Source organism: Sitodiplosis mosellana, unplaced genomic scaffold (genome assembly GCF_009176505.1).
Source record: "Sitodiplosis mosellana isolate CC-2019 unplaced genomic scaffold, AAFC_SMos_1.0 Smas_scaffold_6226, whole genome shotgun sequence".
NCBI classification, from domain to species: domain Eukaryota; kingdom Metazoa; phylum Arthropoda; class Insecta; order Diptera; family Cecidomyiidae; genus Sitodiplosis; species Sitodiplosis mosellana.
In genome coordinates this window covers 22,077,491-22,100,492 of record NW_022601467.1, presented here as the reverse complement: position 1 = coordinate 22,100,492, position 23,002 = coordinate 22,077,491, and the positions used below count along the sequence as shown (strand labels likewise).

General features: G+C 36.2%; 4 protein-coding genes across 7 annotated transcripts; 1 reads left to right on the top strand and 3 right to left on the bottom strand.

Annotated features, from left to right (window-relative positions):
- The first annotated feature begins 82 nt into the window (after positions 1–82).
- LOC129578357 (probable prefoldin subunit 5) lies at positions 83–1,145 on the top strand. Its single transcript, XM_055466768.1, has 2 exons — positions 83–308; positions 448–1,145. Exons 1-2 carry the CDS (start codon positions 216–218, stop codon positions 835–837), a joined length of 483 nt encoding a protein of 160 aa, XP_055322743.1. The 5' UTR covers positions 83–215; the 3' UTR covers positions 838–1,145.
- Positions 1,128–9,570, bottom strand: LOC129578351 (uncharacterized). Of its 3 annotated transcripts, none has more exons than XM_055466759.1 (16): positions 9,345–9,570; positions 9,048–9,170; positions 8,675–8,845; positions 8,377–8,521; positions 8,116–8,243; positions 5,316–5,519; positions 4,966–5,194; positions 4,712–4,885; positions 4,431–4,630; positions 4,127–4,317; positions 3,809–4,055; positions 3,666–3,730; positions 3,338–3,560; positions 3,061–3,188; positions 2,870–2,980; positions 1,128–2,657 (listed from the first exon to the last, which is right to left on the bottom strand). In XM_055466759.1, exons 1-16 carry the CDS (start codon positions 9,556–9,558, stop codon positions 2,406–2,408), a joined length of 2,805 nt encoding a protein of 934 aa, XP_055322734.1. In that variant the 5' UTR covers positions 9,559–9,570; the 3' UTR covers positions 1,128–2,405. The 3 variants fall into 3 exon arrangements, 2 of the variants coding, with proteins under 2 accessions (XP_055322734.1, XP_055322735.1); XM_055466760.1 differs by having other exon boundaries at positions 4,133–4,317; XR_008689091.1 differs by lacking the exons at positions 1,128–2,657; positions 2,870–2,980; positions 3,061–3,188; ... (5 more) ...; positions 4,712–4,885; positions 4,966–5,194 and adding an exon at positions 6,259–6,559 and having other exon boundaries at positions 5,385–5,519.
- Positions 9,571–13,913: 4,343 nt separating this feature from the next.
- Positions 13,914–20,246, bottom strand: LOC129578352 (ADAM 17-like protease). The gene is made up of 13 exons (XM_055466762.1): positions 19,893–20,246; positions 19,455–19,780; positions 19,130–19,369; positions 18,914–19,035; positions 17,066–17,204; positions 16,748–16,971; positions 16,567–16,626; positions 15,959–16,468; positions 15,795–15,885; positions 15,155–15,627; positions 14,884–14,989; positions 14,176–14,335; positions 13,914–14,043 (listed from the first exon to the last, which is right to left on the bottom strand). Exons 2-13 carry the CDS (start codon positions 19,519–19,521, stop codon positions 14,007–14,009), a joined length of 2,229 nt encoding a protein of 742 aa, XP_055322737.1. The 5' UTR covers positions 19,522–19,780; positions 19,893–20,246; the 3' UTR covers positions 13,914–14,006.
- Positions 20,172–22,972, bottom strand: LOC129578353 (ribosomal RNA processing protein 1 homolog). 2 transcript variants are annotated; one of them, XM_055466764.1, is made up of 5 exons: positions 22,599–22,972; positions 21,940–22,523; positions 21,647–21,782; positions 20,584–21,584; positions 20,172–20,525 (listed from the first exon to the last, which is right to left on the bottom strand). In XM_055466764.1, exons 1-5 carry the CDS (start codon positions 22,765–22,767, stop codon positions 20,475–20,477), a joined length of 1,941 nt encoding a protein of 646 aa, XP_055322739.1. In that variant the 5' UTR covers positions 22,768–22,972; the 3' UTR covers positions 20,172–20,474. The 2 variants fall into 2 exon arrangements, with proteins under 2 accessions (XP_055322739.1, XP_055322738.1); XM_055466763.1 differs by having other exon boundaries at positions 20,172–21,584; positions 22,599–22,935.
- Positions 22,973–23,002: the final 30 nt, after the last annotated feature.

Below are 23,002 nucleotides of genomic sequence, written 5' to 3'. Positions count from 1 at the left end.
AATTTACAGGCAACTCCATCTATCGCATGAACGGTCAATTCCAGGGGCATGATTCTAAGCAACTTCATGGTGATTATTTTTAGCTTCTGTCATCGAATAAAAGCGACCACATTTCACGTCAAAACACGCTAGGTGCAGTTAATTGAACGAAAAAGTAAATTGTATTTTTCGCAAATTTTATCAATTAAAATCAGTTTCGCCACAGAGACGACAAAATGTCAACACGGCCGACACAAGAAGTGCAACAAATCGACTTGACTAAACTCAATCTCCAGCAATTGCAGCAGTTGAAAAATGAATTCGAATCGGTACGATGGAATACATATATGACTAACCAAAAATAAAACTTACAAAAAAAAAGTGTCATGCACACCCACACATAAGCACCGCATCTCGTGAATGAATCCACTGATTTTATTATTATTTTTTCTTCCATTTTTTCCACAGGAATTGAATGTGTTCCAAGATTCGCTACAAACCCTCAAGATAGCCAAAACAAAGTTTGATGGTTCGAAAGAGGCTCTGGAACAAATAAATGACACCTGGTCGGATAAAGAGATTTTGGTCCCGTTGACCGGTAGCATGTACGTGAAGGGAGTCGTTAATAATATCGATAAATTCATTATTGACATTGGCACCGGTTACTACGTTGAAAAAGACATCACCACATCAAAAGACTACTTTAAACGGAAAGTGGACTATGTACAGGAACAAATGGACAAAATTGATACGCTCGGCCGACAAAAGTCCAAAGTATTGAATGCCGTCATCGATGTCATCGAAATGAAAGTTGCCGCCCTTCAAGCCGCTCAACAACAAGCTGCCGCCGCCAAATAATAACATTTCACCTCGAATCCATCGCACACAGTTCTTTTATTTTGTTCTCTCAAACATTTTCTTATTGTTTTTGATCGAGCCTAAGCGATTTTGTAACTTAGTAGTTTGTTACTCTATTTACTTTACAAATAAAAAAGGAAACAACAAATAGAAACAAATTAATTACAATTTGATGAACACTCACAATTAACTAAGCACTAGCGATTTGTCTTTGTTCGGAACACAATACGAATGAAAAAAACGCAAAGCGGGATTTATTTAATTCATTTTGAAATAAAAGAAAACACATCTTTAATATTAAAATCAGATCTTTGTATTTCATTGAGTGTTGTTGATGCATGTGTGTAAATAGGTTGTGTGCTGTTTTGAAATGTGGCGAAGAATAAAATACAACTTTTTTTTCACAAATCAATGTAAAATAGAGCAACACTAAGGTTTCATTAAAGGTCGCACGGAATACTTTCGTGTTATTATTTGTTGCAGCCATAAACAAGAATTCGTGTTGAATTCACACGTCCAATCAACGATGGCCTCAAAAACTTATTTTAATTTTCGTGTAATAATCGTTTCTTTTCCAGGATATTTTCATTAAAATTATTGCGACGAATTGTTACCTTTAGCCCTGCAAATTAATTCAATTTCCAAGGTAATTTTTTTTGGATCATCATGCAAAAAGGCATTTGTTGTTGTTGTTTGGTTTTTTTCCTTTAAATTTATTTATTTATATTGATAACTTTGCCGGTTTATTGGTTTTTGTTTTCAGTTTTTTTCTTTCTTCATCTCGCATATAATCTCAGATGTTGATTTCATGTTCGATTTCCTTGAAATCAATAGTACAATTGGACTAAGTTTAGAATAATAAGGATTTTAGAACTACCCGAAAAAATATGAAGTATATGTGTGGCAAATTCAAAAATTTCCTATCGAAATCAAAAACTGGACACGGTTTTTTCAGATCAGATATGTTTTCGAGTGTTTGTGAAACACTCCAATAGATAATATTAAGAATAGATATATTGGCTTGGAATGCCAATCCATTCCAATTTTTCTTCTGGAAAACAATGAACAAAAAAAACAAACAGAACAGATGAAAATTCAACAAATTTTGTATATATCTTCTCAATAAAGAAATTCAAGTCATTGCATTGATATGTATCGTTTGCGTTTATCGAAACAGTTTTTGTGTGGCATCGTTTCACATTTTAAATTGGTAATTTAAATGTCCGTTGCCGAGAATGTTATACTAATTTCTATGTACTAGTTATTTTTTTCTGTTTGCTCATTCCTCCGGTAAATATGATGTTTTTTGTTGTTGTTGAATGATTGATATGTTTTATGATGTATGACTAAAATTGAATGCGTGGTGAAATTATCAATGGATGTAAAGTCTGATTTTCTTAATATATTTTTTTCTTCTCTCATTCAAATTTAACGATTTTTTTTTATTTTGTCTCATTAAATGCTTTCTTTTATATAATGACTTTTTTTTTCATTTGTCTGAACAATTTTATTTTATCCTCCTCTTCTTCTGCTTCGTTTAAATGTGGGTGCTTCTAAGCGAAAACAATTTATAACCTTAATGCGATTATTCTTACAAACTGATGACTAAGTAAAGGCATAAGGAGTTGTGTGATTGATAATGTGAGTGATAATAATGAAAGCAATGACAAGCTAAACGTAACAGGTGAACAATTTACTTCGGGAGACACGATCTGAACCTCGGCCATTTTATATACACTTAACAACTGATGTGCCATCAGCTCAGCACTTTGTGAATTTATATCGTAGCTGATCTGTTCCATTACAGAAATGCACTGATCCTATTGAAGTGGAAAAAGATATATGTAGGAGCGTTAGTCAATTAAGAGGAAGAAAAATATTCGAAAAAAAAACTTTCAATCAATAAATTGAAAGAAATAAAAATTGTATGTAATCAGAAAGATTTCTCAAGAATTGATTTGTTGAATAAATTAAAATAGAATAAAATGAGATCTAAAAAAACTCGAAAAATAAGAATAAAAAGTGAACTTACCTTAAGAGCATCGAACGCTTCCATCGGAGTTGCGTTTGAGTAATTTTGTAATCGAACGGAAATAATTGCATTTTCGTCGGTTAAATTCAGTGCTGATAACACGCATGTTGACTGAAAACAAAGATAAAGAAAATATGCCTAGTGTTGTATTTTCGTCTTCTGGGGAGTGTCTTAAAATATATTGAACATACTTGATTATCAATATGATTGTAGATATACTGCTGAAAGGCTCTAATGGTATCTTGAATTCCCAAGTTCGTGTACGCTCTCAGTAACTCTTCATCCATAGAGCTATAGCCTAACAATAGGAAAATGCCGCCTAAAACATATACGAATAAGGTCATGGTCAGCTTGTCCATTGTGAATTTGGAAAATTTGTGATCGTCGTTTTCGGTCATAAATTGCACCAAAAATAGAAGAAGAAGAAGAAGAAGAAGAAGAAGAAAAACATTAAAAACATACACTCACCGGGTAATGCATAGTCACCAGGCGGCGGTCTCATGCAAATAAATTTGCCCGAATAACAAAGACAGCGGCCCCTGAATGCCTGATATGCCGGTGATGCATGGCTGTAGAATGCCAGCGCCGTTCGACAAGGCGCTATTGGAACGCATAGTGCGTGACACGTAAGTACCAGTGAATCCGTACAAAAGCATAGTTCACTGCATTCGGCGTCATCCAACGAGTATATCTAGATATATTGAAGTTGCAGAAACGAAATGGAACAAAGTTCAGTAAAATGTATTTAGCCGGAACGAGGCACATTAGATAGGTAGACATATGTGGTAATACAAACCCGTCGAGCATTATTCACTGATATTAACTGATCAGATTGTCGCGGCCTTTGAACAATACAATATCCTATAGAAAATTTACAAGGAGAACAAAAGTCGATTAGGAAACGGGACAACTGAACTGAAATTAACATTAAATAAATACTTGGCTCAGGCGTTGTAATTGGCTCTGTTTTCAGTTGTGTTTGCATTATCAAATCGATGACCGTATCATTTTGATCGGTAAACTCTTCGGCAATGCTATTGTAGTCAATTGTCTTTTGTGGCAATACATTTTCGTTGGTTTGAACATCGAATTTCTCCGGGAACACCGGCTGTGTACTGACCAACACTTTTTCCAAAACCACCACCGTCATTGGCGTTGTTGTCTGTATTATATTTACTTTGTGAAACTAAACCGCAGGCAGAAAGAAGAACAGATTCTAATAACCGTTATTTTTTTCTTTTCATGATTGAATCTCACTTTTACCCGATTATCCGAAGATTTTCTAAAAAGTGTTGTTGTTGTTTTTGTTGCATGAGTTGATGTAGTTCTTGTTGTAGTTGCTCTGGTCGTACTGCTTGTAATTACATCAATGTTATTTTCTGGTTTTGATGCCATCGAAACGCTCACCTCATTAAAACGCTTCAAATGGAAGTCTAATTGTGTTTCGGCTAAATAGACACACACACACACACACACACACAAAATAAAAACCAATTCGAATGAAAAAAAGCGTTATATTCACAATTCTCCGATGAATTCGCATGGTTTTGTACAAGCTTACCAACACATGTATTTAACCAGAGAAGGCGATACCACCCCAAACATTCGTAAACTAAATCGGTATTATGGCATGAACACGTTGTTCGTAATGGCGTTCCCAGGATGCCCAAAATCGCCGTTCGACATGCACTTGGGTGACCAGCACACTTCAGTGTTGAACTATCGATTGCACACGACTGTTCATATTGCTCAAGACGTGACCTGATCAATGTGTTGAATTACATTTTTCAATTAGTGTTTGACCAAAAATGAAAACTAAACTCAAAACATCCGTTCGCTCACCTGCAACTTGCGTCGTTTCGACACACTTCAGCAACGGTATGACAGGCTGGTTGAATGGATGTGTAAACAGCACCATTCGATGGATCCATATCAATCAAATCCGGACTTTTAGCACATGTTGGATGCAATTTCTCCTGCGCTCTCAGGCACGAATCACTGTGATGCGGCAATTTACTGTCGATTCAAATCGAAATATATTCTCAATTAGTCAAAAAACCGAAAATTGATTCGCCTTGGGTTTTCTTTTCACTTACTTGCACACACAAAATGCAATATCCAATGTAAAATCCTCATTGGATAGCCGATAAAATGCTTGAAGGGCATCTAAGCATGCATTTTGGTTGCATATATGGAAGTCACAGTATTGTATAACCGGCTTCAAAGCTTCTGAACACGCCGCATTACTTTTGCAAATCTGATAGACTGAATCACATGTGATTTGCAGTGAATCGATATTTTTGGCCAACGAAAATGTGGATAAACCTGAAATTGATCGTTTTCATTTCATTCGATTTAGTTTCGGATTTTCTTCATCGTTTTAATTATTGATTTTTGTAGTCATTTCCTAATCAACAATTTCGATTTTTCAATTGGTGGCACTTACTTTTTTCATACTTTTCGGCTTCGGTGCCAGGTGAAAAGCGAACATTATCCAATGTTGGCATTGTTCGAAATACTGTTAAATTGTACGGATACAAAAAATCATGATGATTTTTCATATCATTTGCACTGATGGCGGTAATTTTGTTGTCGATTATGGCGTCATCGAAAATTTGTTCCGTAAAATGATTCAATGACATCGAATGAGCTGGAAATCATAGTTTAACACAATTTTTTTTTCGGTTTCAGTCAATAACAGCATTGAATCAATTTGTACATTTAAATTGTTTGAATAAGGAAAAATTTGTTTTGAATTAAGAGACGAAACAAACATTGATCAAATGAAGATGTGAAACAAACTAATGGCCAAAAATTGCGTTTGAATTTCTCGAAAGGGAAAATAACTAATGAAACATTGAATTTGATTAAAAAATTTATGTGAGTGATACTTTTGATTTCAAAGTTTAGAATAATAGATGAGAATGAATTTCCGTTAAATAGGACTTCAATGGTTTGTACATAGATTAAAGTTTGTAATGACAGCAGAAAATGAATATTCAAAATATCCAATTTCTTCTTGAATGAAGATTGACGTACACTAATCACAATCCAACGAATATTGCTGTTTTCCCCCTTAACATTTGTCTAATTTCGTGTTGATACTTCAACAAAAACAAACAATTTCAATCTGTTAATAACACAAGGAAAACGAAAACCATGTACACCTCGAAGACAACGAGCTAAAGCCAAACAAAAACTATGAAAACGAAAGAAAACAAAAACAAAAATTACGACCGAAATAATAAAAGAATACAATTAAATCAGTGTTTTTAGAATCATACATGTATATGTGATTGCATGCGATGAGCACAGAACAGAAATTAAGAGCAAAATGAAATTATGTATGAAATTGTGTCGTTTGCATGATATCAAATTTGAATTCTCACCAATTGAAATCTTTTATTATTCGAGTGGAAGAATGTGATGCGGATTAGCATGTAGTGATGGTGGTGGTGGTGGTGGTATTATAGTGTGACTTTTGTGCTCTATTTTTTTATTATTGTTTCATTTGAAATACCAGTTTTATTTTTCTAGTACAGGTTGGTGCAAGTGTGTGCAGAACAAATAAAACAATTTTTTATTTTTTTTTGTTTAGCTTCGTGCGTTTTGTTTTTAATACGTGCCGATGAGGTGGTTGGTGGTTGTGGTGGTATCCATGTCAGTTAAAGATAGGTTTTGTTTTCTTTACTATTTTTGTGTGTTATTTTTTTTGAACCCAGAAAATAAAGAAAAAAAAAACAAATTTAAAAATTATTTAAAACATCTGTTCAAAGAATTAATTGTGTTGCTGGTAAAAATTACTCTTAAGCTACAAGAAAAATATCAACTAAATCAGCTGAATGGTTTTTTTTCTCCATAGATTGGTTTCGTTCTCAAATGCTACTACATATTACAAATATTCATGGTAAAAATTGCACGCAAAATAAGCAGTCCTAGGATAGTGATTTTGTTCTTGAAAACAAAATAAAATACAATAAACGAAAAGTGCGTTCGAATGTGTGACATTTTTGAGTTGAAATTGGTTGAAAACATGCTATTAGCAAGTTTACTGCTAGAAAATGCCGAAGTTTTCTTTTACTGCCATAAAATTCGTTTATGACAAAAAAACTCGACGCTAGTAGGAAAAAATAACATGGTCTCCATTGAAATGTGGCAACGGTTGAAGTCGGCTGCAGTTGAATGCATTTCCTTGTTTTATTGGTGGAATGAACTTTCAAAGGGAGAGAGAGAGCGAGCGCCAGCACACGGAGCGATAAAAAGCGGTTATTTCTTCGTTTACTCAATTTCGTTTTTGCTTTTTCTCAAACAGATCATATTGCATGCAAATCATATATTGTTTTTATACACTTGTATATAGCCAACAGGGAGATTAAAAGCAAATATGTCGAACATTTCTAATTGGGCGCCAGGTAAATGCGCTTTGGTATTGCCGTCGATCATTTGTACGGCTGAGAATTGAAAGCGGATTAAGAGACATTTCTTCGAGAAAATTCTCAGATCGACAAAAAAGAACCACATAGCTCTTTGTGATTGTCAATCCATGTATCTTGTGGCTGTTGTTGTTGTTATGCTGAGCAAAATTCTGCCTCAAATTCCCCATCCAAATATATTGTTTATTATTGCTGCCGTTACATGCATTCGAAATTGTTGTCTCGTTGATCTTCGCGCGCACAATAGAAAACATACAATGCTTGAACAACACATTTCGGCAAAAGAAAACTCAAAACCAAATCAAGTGCGATGGTGTGTGTGTGTGTGTTTGTGTGTATGTGTGGTTGGTGTAGTGGTGAGGAAAAAAAAGCTCGTTGAACTCACATCCACTTATTACATTTCATAGGCTTTTCATGTACGGAAGGCATTGACATTTTGTTTAATTAAATTATATCCAATGTGTGGTAACATAACAAATTTCCTAAAATATATATATTATCTCTATGTGCGTGTGTATATCCTAATAGACAAGTGCGCGTGTTTATCTGAGATTAGTTTCGAAATCATCAGTGAATTAATAATGTATGTATTAGATAGTTTTTCATTTCTCTAATTTAAATTGTGGCGCGTCTATATGAGAAAGAGAGAGAGAGAGATTGAGAGAGAAAACGCTCGAGAAAAAGGTGTATGCCTGCATGAATGACCAAAACGGTGCACGTCAAAATCAAATTTCCAAAATTAACAGAAAAGATTGTAACATACATAATTCTCTATGTTTGTTCAAAATTTTAATCGGCATGAAAATTACTTACCAACACACGGATTATGATTTACCATGCTAAATATTCTATCACAGCGTCGTTTTATGTGGTTATTTGGACAAATGCAACCAAACATTGGCGACAATCTCATTTTCGACCATGCTTCGTAGCACAGATTTCTGCGGCAAACGGACAAATAGAAAAAATAAAACGAGAGAGAACAGATACATATATATATATAATATATGGTTGAGCTCATTAGTGGTTCAGTCAATTGTGAGAGAGATGGATAATCGAGATATAAATGCTCACTTGTCTTCCATTCGACATTTATTATCACGAACTTTGCAATATATTTTAAAACTTTCGAAAAGTTCAATGCATTTCGGTGACTGTTGGCATACAGCTAATGCGTGGTTGCACGTTGGCAGCGCATCAATTGGATATGGATCTTTTTCTAAAAATAGCCCAACACAAATTGATTGACATATATGTTAGCTATTTGTTATTCCAAATAGGAATTTGTCAGATACAACCAAAACTGACGCACATCCATTGTTACGGATGTTACAATTGGCAAATTTAATTATACACCGATGGTAACACATACCTTTTTTCCTCACAAGACCACACGGATGGTCGAATAGAAAGTCTTGGAAATTGTTGCATTCTGGATCGAGACCGGGCTCCTTACATAGACATGTTGGACGGAAAAATGGAAATGCTTGCAATGTTTTCAGTGCTGCCAAACACTTTGTCACCGTAACTGTACTGCATGCCACTATGCACATGAGATAAACATGAACAATGTAGAAAATGTCGCATTAATGCATGTTTAAAATTTACAAAGCGATTAAATGTCAGCAGTTCAAGTGCGCCCTCTCTTTTAAGCACCCTTCCCCACCCACGTTCGAAATTCTGCTCATTATGTATAGCATTATACGCTAGCGCACACCTAAGAGTTAAGTCTTGATATTATTTACCTGGAACAGGACCACAAACACGTGGTATAATTTCCAATATGGCCGAACATGATGGATCCTCAAAACATAACTGGCGCGCCAAAATACAACTTAATATTGCGATAGCAGGTTTCCCTTGTGTCCCTAAAACATTGATAAGCATCAATATTCGTACACACACGAACACACACAAACATCAAAAGCAACCGCATTCATTTCAGCGGCACACAATAAATCGATTAATTTCTTCTGTGGTTTTGTATTTCTTTCAAAATTGGATACGGTTCGAACAAGGGAGCAATTTGTGCACTTCGTTACCTGTAGTCAAATTAGTAGCCGTCGATGGTATGATTTGTGTATGTATTATTGTTGATTGGGTCGGTTGCACCGGCTCTGGATTTGGTGGCGATGAAAAAATTGTGTCACAGCACTCACGTTCTGGAAATTCACTGCCATTTACCCAATAAATGTATTGAACCATGAACAAATAGCTAAGGAGATCCACTGCCAATTCGTTGAGACGAATTCTCATGATTAGTTGATGGTTGCGCTATATGTGAACGGCACGATTTGTGATCGCCTTCTTTTGTTTTAATTTACATGTTTCGACGCGAATGTCTTCTTTTTCTTCGTTTTGATCACAAGCAGCATTTTCCTTTCACAAATACACCGTGAATTTTGTTTTCTGTGTTTTCGTCACGTTTCGATTCGTATTCAATTCTTCTCTCTTGAAGTTTTGTTAATCTTTTTTTTGCTTCTTCTTTTTCTATGATTCCATTAAACTTGTGTTTTTCTTTACTCGCATCCAATTCGACAGAAAATTATATAGGCGTTTAATGTCAATTTATTTATGTTTCTTGAACACTATAAGTTTTCGTCAAACTCAAAAACAACTTCTGCTGAAAGAGTAAACTTTACAAATGAGTGAAATATATTTCTACACACATGCTCACACACGACGAAAATGCAATGCATTTGCAAAGTCTCATGATGTTCCTTTCGGAAACAACACACCACCACCGAAAACGATACGAAACGAATAATAAAAAAAAAACAACACACAACTGAAGCAAAATAAAGTAAAACAATCAACGATGAACGATGCCTACATGAACGTGCTTTCCTCTGGCGTTACGCCATTGCTGATGCAGAACGGAATAGCACTAAAGTGATTGTATGCTAAATTTTCGTGTGTATGGTTCGGGTTTTCACTGTTCCTTTTCGTCTCTCTTCCTCACTCACGCTCGCTCGTCGCACTTTTTGCCTCGTTCTTAATACTGTTCAAATATGAACATTAAATCAACCAACAGGCGAGCAAGCAGGCAGGCAGGCAGGTAGGCACATGGAATGAGTGTGTAACATTTCGGCGTTCATTTGGCAAGTAGTATATATACATATTGATTTTCATCCGATTTTTATTGCTCGCACCAAGAATATAGAAAAAAAGTTTTTTTCTGCAACGCATTTCTTCTGCAAAACTCAATACTTGGCGAAAACTTATGGGAAACTTTTCTCTCGTTTTGTGCTTATCTAATTTTAAACTAGTTTTTCTTCAGAAATTGAAAATTAAATGTTGATTCCAATGAAAAAAAAAGCAAATACACACACTCGAACACAACCGAAACGGTCAACTTCCAATGCACTACACTCAATATGGGCGAAAACTTTGCCGTGCTCTAATTACGAGGACACACGCGGAAAATGCAACACTTGTAATTAGAAAAATTCTAAAATACAAACCAACACTTACATAACACGAGTTAACCCGAAAATCAAATTAAAGCTCTCTGAAGGACTCAATTTCGAAGAGAAACACGTTAATTTTTAAAAAAATTAGTTTTTAGTTTGAGAACAAACCATGTATTTAAATGAAAATGAAAAAAAAGCACTAACTCATGGAAACGAACGGCAACAACGGTGTGACGCGGATTTTTCGAAAAACAAGAATAATTTACAATGAAATCGTACACTGAAGAGAGATGGCCGAAAAAATGGGAAAGAGAAAATGTAATCAGGGGGATATTTTTACGGCAATAAATGGTGTGTAAAATAGTGTAACCCAAAGAGAAATCATACACGTTTCCTCACACTCTCAAACACAGCACAAAAATCACATTTTTATTGGTGCATGATGTACATAATTAGCAGGGGTCATTTGTTAAATAAGTTCTCCTTTATTTATCCGCAATTGCATGAAATATTACCCAGTATTAAATAGTGCGCATAGCGTAGTCGTACGTACGTATACAATGAAATCACATTACGGCAGGTAGAGGTATTCGGGTCCTCGTACGCGAGAATACGCAGCAATAAAAAGAACTAGAGAGCACAGTCGAGATAGCACAATGAAAATGGAGACGAAGAGAGTGAACGAGAGAAAGAGAGAGAGAAAAAATAAAAGAAACCCGCTAACTCTCAGAATGACAAAGACACCACTACACGTCGTGTTTCAGTTAAACACACCACTTACATGGAAAATACTTCTTAGCACACTACTTATGTTGGTATGAAACAGAGTATTTTGCCTCGTGTTTTTCTGTGTCGATTCCCCGAGTATTATTGTTAACAAATATCCTATGTACACTGGCGCATTTCTCTTTTCCATATCCTTTCTATTCTCATTTCGGTTGTCGTTTTGTTTTCCATGGAATCTTCTTTTTTTTTCCTTCACTTGCCGAGAAAAAGGGAGACAGAATGAAAGCTCCGCCGAAAAAAAAACAAACTTACGGAGAAAAAAAAATAAACACAATAAAATCAGTTTTATGTTCGGTTGGGGTCTTGTGTTGAAGTGATGTAACGTTGTAAAATGGCACACAAAATCTGTCATTTTAATCTCAGATAATCCAATCGAGCACCATTCAATCATTCAAGCAAACAATCAATCCGAGATTGAACGAGAGCTTGTATAAAATATCATTCACACTGACCGCAATGTTTATTGCTTTCAATCAGACGAAAAACTGTACACACCAAAAAAATGGGTTGCTTATTTTTTTTTTTTGAAGTCTCCACCATCACTAACGCATGTATATACACACTAAACAACAAACTTAACGTGACAAATGCAAATAATAGCGAAACCGAATGTATGAACGAACGAACGAACGAAAAAAAATATTATAGAATCTTTTACCATTTTTATTGGGAATAAGTTAAACAATTTACTGGCTACGATGGAGTATTTTTCTTGTTCATTGATTTTTCCGCTTTTGCCACGCTTCACAGTTGATACGTCCTCAGTCGGTCGACGTTTCTCACGTAAAAGAAAATATTCACACAGCGATGTGGAAAGTCGAACTTAAAGCACTCCAATGGGCCTACCAATCTATACATAACATGTTATACATACATAAATATCGTTGTACTACGCGCGCAAGAGAGAGGATCGGGCATATGTACGCGTGCACGTCTATCTAGCATGTGAGGGGCACAGGGATGTATTTTGTTGTGTTACAACACTGCAATATGTGATGGTGGAATTTGACATGCGAAAAAAAGGAACGAAGCAGAGAATACAACACACCAGCACCAGCACCAGCACCAGCACCAGCATTATGGCATGAAGAATGTGTGAGGAAGAGAGCGCAAAGTTGCGCGCGAAAAAGAAAGAGAGAGACAGAGGGAGAGAGAGAGAAAGAGAGCGAAAAAAGGAAAGAACGAACGAGAGTTTCCACATAGTGTTGCGAAAAAGTTTGCTTTGTATTGGCGCTTCTAGTTCAAATGGAAGATTTTTCATTATAGAGAGTGTGTAAAGACATTTTTCACACTGAAGAGAGTGTGTGTCGCTAATAACCGTAACACTACTATTCCGAGTAGATTTAATGCGCTCAACAAAGAGATGTCTGTCATCATCACTACAAATTTCTCTCGTTCTCTTGCATGAACGTACGGCACATATACCACCACGTATATAAAAAAATTGGATCTTCAAAGCTCAGACTCTGTTTCATGTAATTGACCTTTCTTGAAGCATGCCTTCCATACATTCCAATGCTCACTGCGACCATTTCACGGCTTTAATCCGAAAAGGGGGAGAGATTTTAAGCTTCCTTCTCGTCGTCGTCGTCATTTTTTTCTTTCAAGATTTCTGGCTTTCCTAACACACTTTCAAGGTAAATAATAAATGGCGATTAAAAGTTTTTGAGAAATCCTTTTGGATGTTTTTTGGGGCTGTGTTTTTGCCGCATTTTTAACTACACAACAATACACACACGCCATGCCTCCCCCTCTCTCTCTCTTATATTTGAGAAAATGTGAAATATTCTCTATGTATGTATACGTTTTAGGCATAGAGAATGCATAATTCGTGTGGATGGATAAAAAGCGAGCACGGCGCTCGCGCGCGCTTGATATTTCCACTACACACAGTTCCAACGAATAATTGGTTATTATATTTTTACGTTTAGAAAATGCTTGGGTAAAATTATTGATGATCCGACTGCGAATCTACGTAAACATTCATTTTACGTCATATTGCCGAAGAAGTGACGAAAACAAAGTGAAAGTGTCTATGTAATGAAACGCGCTTTGTGCTTGGTGCTTGCTGCTTGCTGCTACTTTTTTTTCCGTTCCTGCCACTCCAAATGAGGCGGCAGAAACACATATTTTTAACGCTCAACTGCACATGCGTCATTCAATGGCAGAAAATCTTTCAGCATGACGCAGTCTAACTTGACGATGTTGACTCGCTCCATCGCTCACAATACAAACAACAACACCACAGTCCATTTCGAGATGACGACTTCAAATAAAAGAGATTGATGCTTTTTCAAATGATTTTTTATTGTTTTATTTTTTCACCTGGGTTCTTCAATTTTTCAATTTTTGTCTTTTTTTTCTTGTATGCTTATGCGTGTGTGTGTCGGGTTTTTTTCCTCTTCTCTCTTCTTTTGCCCTTTAATATGTATGCCTTTTGTGTATAATACAAATTTTCGATCGTACGTATGTATAAATTACTTTGGTTGACAGATCAAGCAGTGTTTAAATACGGCCCATGGTTACCTTTTGACGCGGAACGCTAGAGTATGAAAAAAGATTCAGATGGAAATTGAGGGAGAGAGAGGAAGAGAAAAAAGCGCTCATCAATAAAATGGAGACAAATGACGTCATACTGCACAATTTATATTTAGATCCGTTTAGAAAAATTTACCGTATATGAATTACACGTCGTCTATCGCTTGGATGAATCAAATCTAATGAATTATTCCATTTATATTCCTTTGATTCGTTACGTCTCTTTTTACGGTCAACGTACGAGATAGTTGTGCTTGCCGGAATCCAAAACAGTGCTGTCAACAATACTACCGACACTGAAATGATATGGAAACGATATCAAATGACGCCCATCCCTTGGAATATTCATACAAACAACCTATTTGGTTTTAGATAGATACAGTGCGTGAAGCAAACATTGCCGCACTTGAATTTTTTCCACATTTCCAAAATATCACAAAGTCTCTTGAGATGTTAGCCTTTGTTTATTATAATTATTATCATCGACGCTTGATCAATTTAGTGAAATTAAATTACTATGATGAAAAAACCCATTTTTATGAATGAAAATTACGTCTAAAATGAAAATGTCAAAGGCGAACACATTTCCGAGGCGAACTAGAGAATACATGGAAACTATTTCCAACAACAATATGAATTTTTCATTAGTTCAAAAAAAAAAAAAATCAAATGATCTAAAAATAAGGTCAAAAAATGAAATGGGGGAGGGGGGAAATGTTCGTAATGAATAAATAAATAAATTTTAATGACAACAAGGACCAACAAGATTCGATATTTTTGACAGACACATTGCAAAATATGTGAGCGTTTATGTTTGTTTCGTGCATTTGCTTGAAATACTCACTGACGATGTTGTCGCGCATAAATTTCAATACTTTGTTTATATTGATTTCTTCGATAATATCCCAGAATCGCTCAACCACATCTTGTATGCTTTTTTCACACACGCCCTGAATTGGAAATGAATGGTTTTTAAATGAGGTGTTTTTTTTTGTATTGATTTGTGTTTCTCGAATTATGAACTGTTTGTGTTCAATGCGAATTTACTTTTTTTTGGTGAAATAAATTGCAAATAAAATTTGTTTCACGGCATAATGATTTATGCAAATATTTACCTTGTTACAGAAGCCTTGAATGCAAGGGGTGCCATCGGATAGAATGTCGGGCGGTTCGACGGGGAAGCATGTTTCATTAATGCTCATTCGACAGCATCGTTTGCATGCGTCCTGAATTATGTCGCACATACAGCTTTGCAAACCCTGAGTTTCACAGTATGGAATACATTTTCCATTGCGACATTGACCTCGCTCTTGGCAGGTGGTACCATCCACCATTGGCGGTGATTTCGGGCACTCTGATTGGCCACCCGAACACCTAGCTTCCTGTTCGCACGTTGCATACTGTGCCTCACGACACTTCACGCCAGCCGTCATATACTGGCAATTCTGGCAACATGGCGAATTTTTATCACTACAAACGGCCCCTTGATTTCGGCGTAATTTACAGTTTTTATCACAACATGCATCATTATCTTCGGTCCCAAGCAAACCAGCATCACATTGTTCGTCACCTTCGACTCGTAAATTACCTGTCATTGAATAAATCACATTGAGGAAAATGGCTTTTAACTGGGACAAACTTTAAAAATTCAATAATAATGTGGTGGCTTCTTTTTTTCCAGCAAACTAGCTATGGTTCAATTTGTGAAGCAACGCAAAATCGCGTGAAACAAATTAAATTAAAAGAGTTAATTACCACAGAATGATTCTTCAGGTTCGGAGAAACAGCGACCCGATTTGGCTTGCAACACTTTTCGTATGGATCTCAATGAGCAAGGGGAAAATTTCTGTAGCAGAAAAAATGAAATGGAATTTGTAAATGGTTGCAGGGAGTTATGGTGTATTTGTTGTGGAAATTACCTTATTGTTAACATCGTATCCGCTAACTGAATATGTGTACATTAAATAACTACCGCCTTGAGAAGCGCTTGGTGAGCATTCGGGAATGTCGGGATCATGTTCAGAGCCCCAATTGTGGCCAAATTCATGTGCGGTGACCAAGTCAGCTTCACGAGTTATGACCCGTTGCCCGTAATGATTTCTTGAACTACTTAAACCAGAGTTAAGGTACAATGTATAACCATTTTTAAAGTATTCTGGCGTGCATATGCCACCAACTGAGTTGCGTCGTGGCGATCCAACATAAGCCAATCCAAGGATGCCTCCTTCGAATTTCAGATCAGTGAACAGATGTGCCAGGCAAAAATCTTTGTGGCTGTACTCGCGCGAAAATACTTCCAGCAAATTTCGCACATCCCATTTCTCTCGCACCATATTGTAATGGGCTTCGCCGCCACGAACACGAGTCGGTTCGGAATGAACGACAATTTTCTTTATCACAAAGCCCATGCCACGAAATCCTTCCTGATCCTATTATATAATCATATTCAGCGGGTCAATAAATAATTAACCATCAAAACAATTAATTTTGGACTCAAAAATCGAATATAATTATCATTGTCACTTACCGCTCTGTCTTGCCAAACGGTGTCATTATATATTTTGTGCACACGATCTATCAGACTTATCTAAAAATATATACAACACATACCACGCGTCCACACGCACAATCATTTATTACTATTTATATGGGCGATTCCAATTGAACTCATCATAAAAGCAATGTAATGAAAGAAAAATCCGACTCACAAGATAATTAATTGTTGTTTTCGTGTTTCCGCTGCCCATTTCTTGGAAAAATCGATAATCGGCCACCAATAGCAGTGGGCATCTCGTTTTGGTTGGCGTGTATTCGTATTGATCGGCTTGCCGTTTGTGTCGGTTATGCTTCTTTAAATTGTTGAATAAATAGTCGGACAACAAGCTCGTTTTGTTCTTTGCTGGCCTAACATCATGCTCATCGACATCATTTTCTGTGTCGGAAGTTAAATTATGTTGTTAGTTTGGACGATTTTCTAATTCTTCAATTATACACTTCAACCAATTATAATTAGTAAAGTTATTTACCTGCGCCTTCTTTTACGTATCCACACACCTTTGGAAAGCTATTGACCGTTTCGTTTGCCATCCAACTCAATTTAATGTCCGATTGTTTATAGGCAATCATATGACGATCGGATAGATGTGGTAGATGCCTCCAAGAGGGCTAAAACATGAATGAAGTTTATTTTTAACCTTCAAACCGTGAAATGTATTTTCTAACGTTGTTCGTGAAGCCTTAGTGCCCATAATGAATTTTAAATGGGAAGTGTCGGTTTGTTCTTAAATTTTTATTTTTAAATGTAAGTATTTCAGTATTTATTGATCGAAATAGTATGAAAATCACTTTGAAATGTGATAAAAGTCATAAAAAATCGAAATATGAAAGACAACAGCATTTTTTGGAATTTTTCAATAAAGTGGAGATTGCAATGACGGCAAAAACATATACATACAAATTCCACTATGGCCGATTTTGACGTCAAAAATTGACATTTTGAACGGCAGGTTGGATCAAAAAGTTATGTACAATTGTACATCACTAGAAAGGTCTTGAAAAGGAGATGTCATTTTTGGTATAAAACTTCAAAATAGACCGGCATTTGGCCAATATTTGGCCGTTGGAATTTTTTGGCCAAAATTGATAAAATGGCCATATTTTGATAAAGTGATGGTCGATTTTGATGTTTTATAACTCAAATTACATGTACTTTTCAAGATCTTTCCAATGATGTTTATTTCATAGTTCACTGAGAAAAATAAATTCATTTTCGCGTAGCAAAATGTTGTAATATGACGAATTCCAACACATTTTGAGATTTTCACAACAAATGTTCTGTTCCATATTCACTCAGTGAATGACTAAATTTAACTCAAGTATTTGTCAATTGAGTGACCGTTTGCATACGTTGTCTAATTTGACAATCTCAAAACTGAGTGAAACTACTTGTCAAATTAGACAACGTATGCAAACGGTCACTCAATTGACAAATACTTGAGTTAAATTTACTCATTCACTGAGTGAATATGGAACAAAACATTTCTTGTGAAAATCTCAACATGTGTTAGAATTCGTCACATTATAACATTTTGCTACGCGAAAATGAATTTGTTTTTCTCTGTGTTTGCACATTAATTTTTATACGCAATTTTTCGAAAAATGTATATGGGCATAGAGGCACCTAGGGGGATTTCTCACGAAAAAAAATGAATGAATTCTTAAAAATTTTGAAAAATTTCTTCAATTCGGTCCGATTCGATCAATTTTTGTCAATTCGTGTAAATAAATGTACATTTACACTGAACTTTTTAATTATGCTTGAATAGAAGTGTTCTGGAAGTGGGTTTTGGAGGATCCTCAGGATTGTTCAGAACTGCTCCCAGTTCTGGAAGTGAATCTTCAGGATGGTCCAGGGCAATGTTAAACCGGATCTGGTCCATCCTGAGGATCCTCCAAAACCCACTTCCAGAACACTTTTATTCAAGCAAATTCGTCATTTCAGTACATTTTCATATAATTTCAATAAAAAAGAAGAAATAATAGAAATTTTTGCACATTTGCTCAAACTTTTTGTGTGAGAAATCCCCCTAGCCCATTTCACGTATAGCGCATCACAAATGTTTACGCGCATATGTGGTAAGCTAGTGCGCGTATGTGGGTATGTTAACGCAATTTTTGCAGCCAAATGTTCAACGAATCGAACCGTAGTTATTTTATTAATTTATGATAAGAAATAATTCAGATATAAGCATTCAAAGTTGGTTTTGGGCATACAGTGCCCATTTCACGGTTTGAAGGTAAAATTTTATTTTGTCGATCTTTGACGTCATTCATTTTTAAATATCGATTTATCACAGCCGCCTCCATCCACCTACCTCAATGTGATACGTTTCATCCGGCAATATGATATTGGCCGTTATCATTTTGTCTTCTATGTGTGCTCGAACGGATGACTGTGCTTCGCCAAACACTCGGCCACTATACAGACTCTCATGATCTAAATGGAAATTTGAAAGGCCTTAGTAAAAATCGCAACATCTATCGAGTGAAAATTTTAACTTTAAATCTATCGAATTTTGAATGAAACTCACCAAAATGAACAATTTTCTCATGTCCATCGCCATCCACCGAATATGCTTTAAAATTGCTATGCAACACATCACGTTGTGGATGCAAAATAATTCGGAAGTGCCGACCAAGGGCCTTAAATTCGACTTCTTTTATAACATTAAATGGATGATAACTCTGTTTTGTGCCACGTTTTACGATTCTATGAACAACATCATCGGCGTGTATGGATTCATAATAATGAAGATTTTTGCTTAATTCAGCTGTAAAAACAAACGCGAAACCATTATCATTTTACCCAAGGAAGAACAAAAACGAGATGAAAAACATGCAGCACAGAAAATGTACCTCTAAATGCAGGTATGGATGCCGATATGAATACAAAAATAACATAGATACTGTTGATAATATTCATTTTTGCTTAGCCAAAATGTGAGTTTGTCGCGTTGTGATTGTTGAAATTTTATTTTGTTGTTTATACATCCACTATGATAAAGGTATGCTAATATCGATTTTTTTGGTGGCTGCTCTCTTTCTCTCATTCACTGAATTCCGTATCCCACATCGAGCTGCTGTATGCAAGTGTCCAATAAAACACTTTCACGCATTTTTGTAAATTATTCAATTCGAACTTATTCGATCCACATGTTTTATGTTGTTTCTTTCGATAAATCCTGTATATCACACCATTAAATATACCGTAATATTAACTCAATTGGTTATGTTGTGCAAAATAAATGTTTTCCTTTTCTGTTGAATTTGTGCTATTTTGAAGAAAATATTTACGGATTTTGAAGTTTGTACATTTGTTGCTCATGCGCTATAACATTCCGTCGCTGGGCTAATTTCATGTCGACCAAAAAATTTGTACACACACACGGACCGTCAACAGTTGAGGGTGCGCGCGTTTACCATCTTCCCCTTCGTCCAAGTGTCAAATTGCTCGATCGAGAATCAATCGATGGTTGTTACCATCAGTGATTTTGAATCAAACGACCGATAAACCACTATCCAAGTTTTAAGCAACTTTTTGCTTTGAAAAAATCTTTTGAAAATCTTTCCTTAAACTAAAATAAAATTGAAAACAAGCGAAAAAAAAATTGTCGAAGCAACTTACGTTTCAATTCTTTTTTCCATGTTCTTCATCATTGTGATAAAAATTTTATTGAATATTTAGTAAATTACAAAAAAAAGTTGCAAGTTAAATTTATTCTATGCCAATCAATCGCTTATAAAATGGATTGATTGGGCTTGGCGCCAAATTGGGTTTTAACACACCTTTCGAAGGTTTCTTCGCTGAATCATATGGATGCGGCGATTGCCTAAGTTGCCGGATGTATTCGGTGACTTCTTGTGATTGGTTCATTTTCAGTGCGATTTTGACACGTTTCTCAGCGGACGACGTTGGCGTTGCTTTGTCTACAAAAATATTCGGAGTCGAGGTTTTTGATTGTGCTAACTTCGAAGTGGGTTTTACCTTTTTATCTGATGCTGTTTTCGGCGAGCTATTCAGTTCCGGTGTCGATTTGCTTGGTTCGGGTGTCTTGGGTGTTTTTGAGTTTGTAACTGGCGTCACATTTTCGGCTTTTGGTTTCTTCACTTTTGGTGATTTTTTCGGCGTTTCTTTGATGTTAGCCGATACATTTGTATCTGTACCATTTGCCACTGACGTTATTATATTTTCCGCTTTTGATTTCTTTACCTTCGGCGATTTTTTTGGGGTCTCATTTTCGGCCGATACATTTGCTTCAGTACCGTTTACTTTTGGTTTGTCACCCTTCGGAGTGATTACATGTTCGGCGACAGAATCGGCAGTTTTCGTTACTCGTAGCACTCCATTCAATTGTTGTTTCTTCGATGGAATGAAATATTCCACTTCTCCATCCGCCAACGGAGCTCCCCACTCTGAGCTCTTATGCTTTTTTGCATTTTTTGGCGTCTCGGCAGCTGAAACCGTCTCTTTGGGTTCAACTTTCTTAGCTTTCTTCGATTTCTTTGCGGGCGTTTCCGCTCCATTCTCCTCGGTGATGTCTTCCTCTGTCCACAAATTGGCGTCGTGCTTAATCTTAGCTATTTTACTCGATTTTGCTTGGAACTCATCGAATAATGTCTGATCTGAAACGATCTTCTTCCGTTTTCGCTTATTGATCTTCTTCAATTCACGCTGTTTGCCATACAATTCATTTTCGAATTCGAGCAGTTCCTCCGCTTTTTCCTCAACATCAGGAACTTCCAATTCATCGCGATCGATTTTAATTTTTTGTATACCAATTGGGAAGACACCGCTCGCAAATTTCTTGTATGTGGTCGTAATACGATCGATACATTTGCGATTGCGAACTCTGGTGAATTTTTTGTACTTCAAATCCTCGAGTTGACTAACAATTTCGAGCGGATCAAATTTGATCTCAGGCATTACTACATCAACACGACCCGCTCTTGGGTCCATGGCGGGCTTCGATTTAATTTCAGTTTCATCTAAAATAAGGTATTTTCGTTTCAGACGTGCGTTTGTATTCACAACAAATGTATTGGCTTACCTTGAACATCTTCAGAATTGTCGGATCCATCTTCATCTTCTCCGTCGCCGTTCTCCTCTTCGCCATTAGCTTTTTCATCAGTTTCTTCGGGCTCTTCAAGTACCAATTCGTCAATCGATTTGCCTGGGAAATTCATCTGAAATGACGAATTATGAAAAAATGCATGAAATCGATTGCAAAGAACAACAAATTGGAATCGATTGGAATTCCAATTGGGTACAAAACCGAGTGCATCAATTCAAAATAGTTATCATCAAAAATATAAAGATATTTCTAAAGAAAAGTCCACTCACCGATTTCCAGGCGTCAAATTTCTCCTTGTACTCGCGACCACTTTCACTTTGAAACAGCAAATGATTGAAAACTTGACGAACAACAAACTGAATGAGTTTGTAATCGCTTTGCGAGGCAACGTAGAACATGAACGGTTTCAGAAGCTTTGTGATACTATCGGCTTCGATTTCGCCATTCGACACTTTGGCTACTTCTTCAAAGAATAGTTCGGTAAAATGCATAAACAAACCTCTAGGCACATGAAATTCAGCGCCTAAAACGGTTTTCGACAATGTTTGATTCAGTTTTTCAATGGCTTCATCATTCCAGTTGTTTGTCTGTAGAATGCGTAACACTTCACGTGTAACTTTACGCACCAGCATCATGAATTTATCGATGCGCCATTGATCGATACTATTCCATTCCATGGCCATTGTTTTCAAGAATGCTGCAAAAAACTGAAGACTGGCTTCGATCTGATCGAAACTGTTCAACAATCCGGCAATTTTATTCGCTAAATTTTCTTGCGGTATTGGCTTATCTGACATCCACATGCTGTAATACAGTCCCTTCCAAATTCGCAAGCAATCTTTGTCTGTGAATTCTATTGCAAATGAACGAAGAAACAAATTTTATCATCAAATGAAACCGTACGAATTGTAAATGATTTCATTAGTACCTTCTGTGCATGCCGCACGATTTTTCAACCAAATTGACAGTTTATCTATGTGTTTTTCCTTGAGCGCACCATCAAACGTGTTACCCGCCAGCATTTTTGCGAATTTGATCTCTTGTGTTAATAAATTCACACGGAGATTCTCCGTTTCATCACAATCGATCGGTTTCATTTTGTTAATTGATTTTCTATCGATCAAAATGTAAGAAAAAATATTCAACAAAACATCAAACACTTCTAAAACACAAGAACTGCAACGTATGAGCACTGCAACACGTGCTGTCCGAATATTGCCCGTTTAGTTGTTATGTTCTGAACTGTGCGTGTGTGACAGCATATACTGTCAAATGGTGCCGCTTCAACTATGCGTTTGTCACTAGCGCCACCGTTGTGAAAAGGTCTACTTG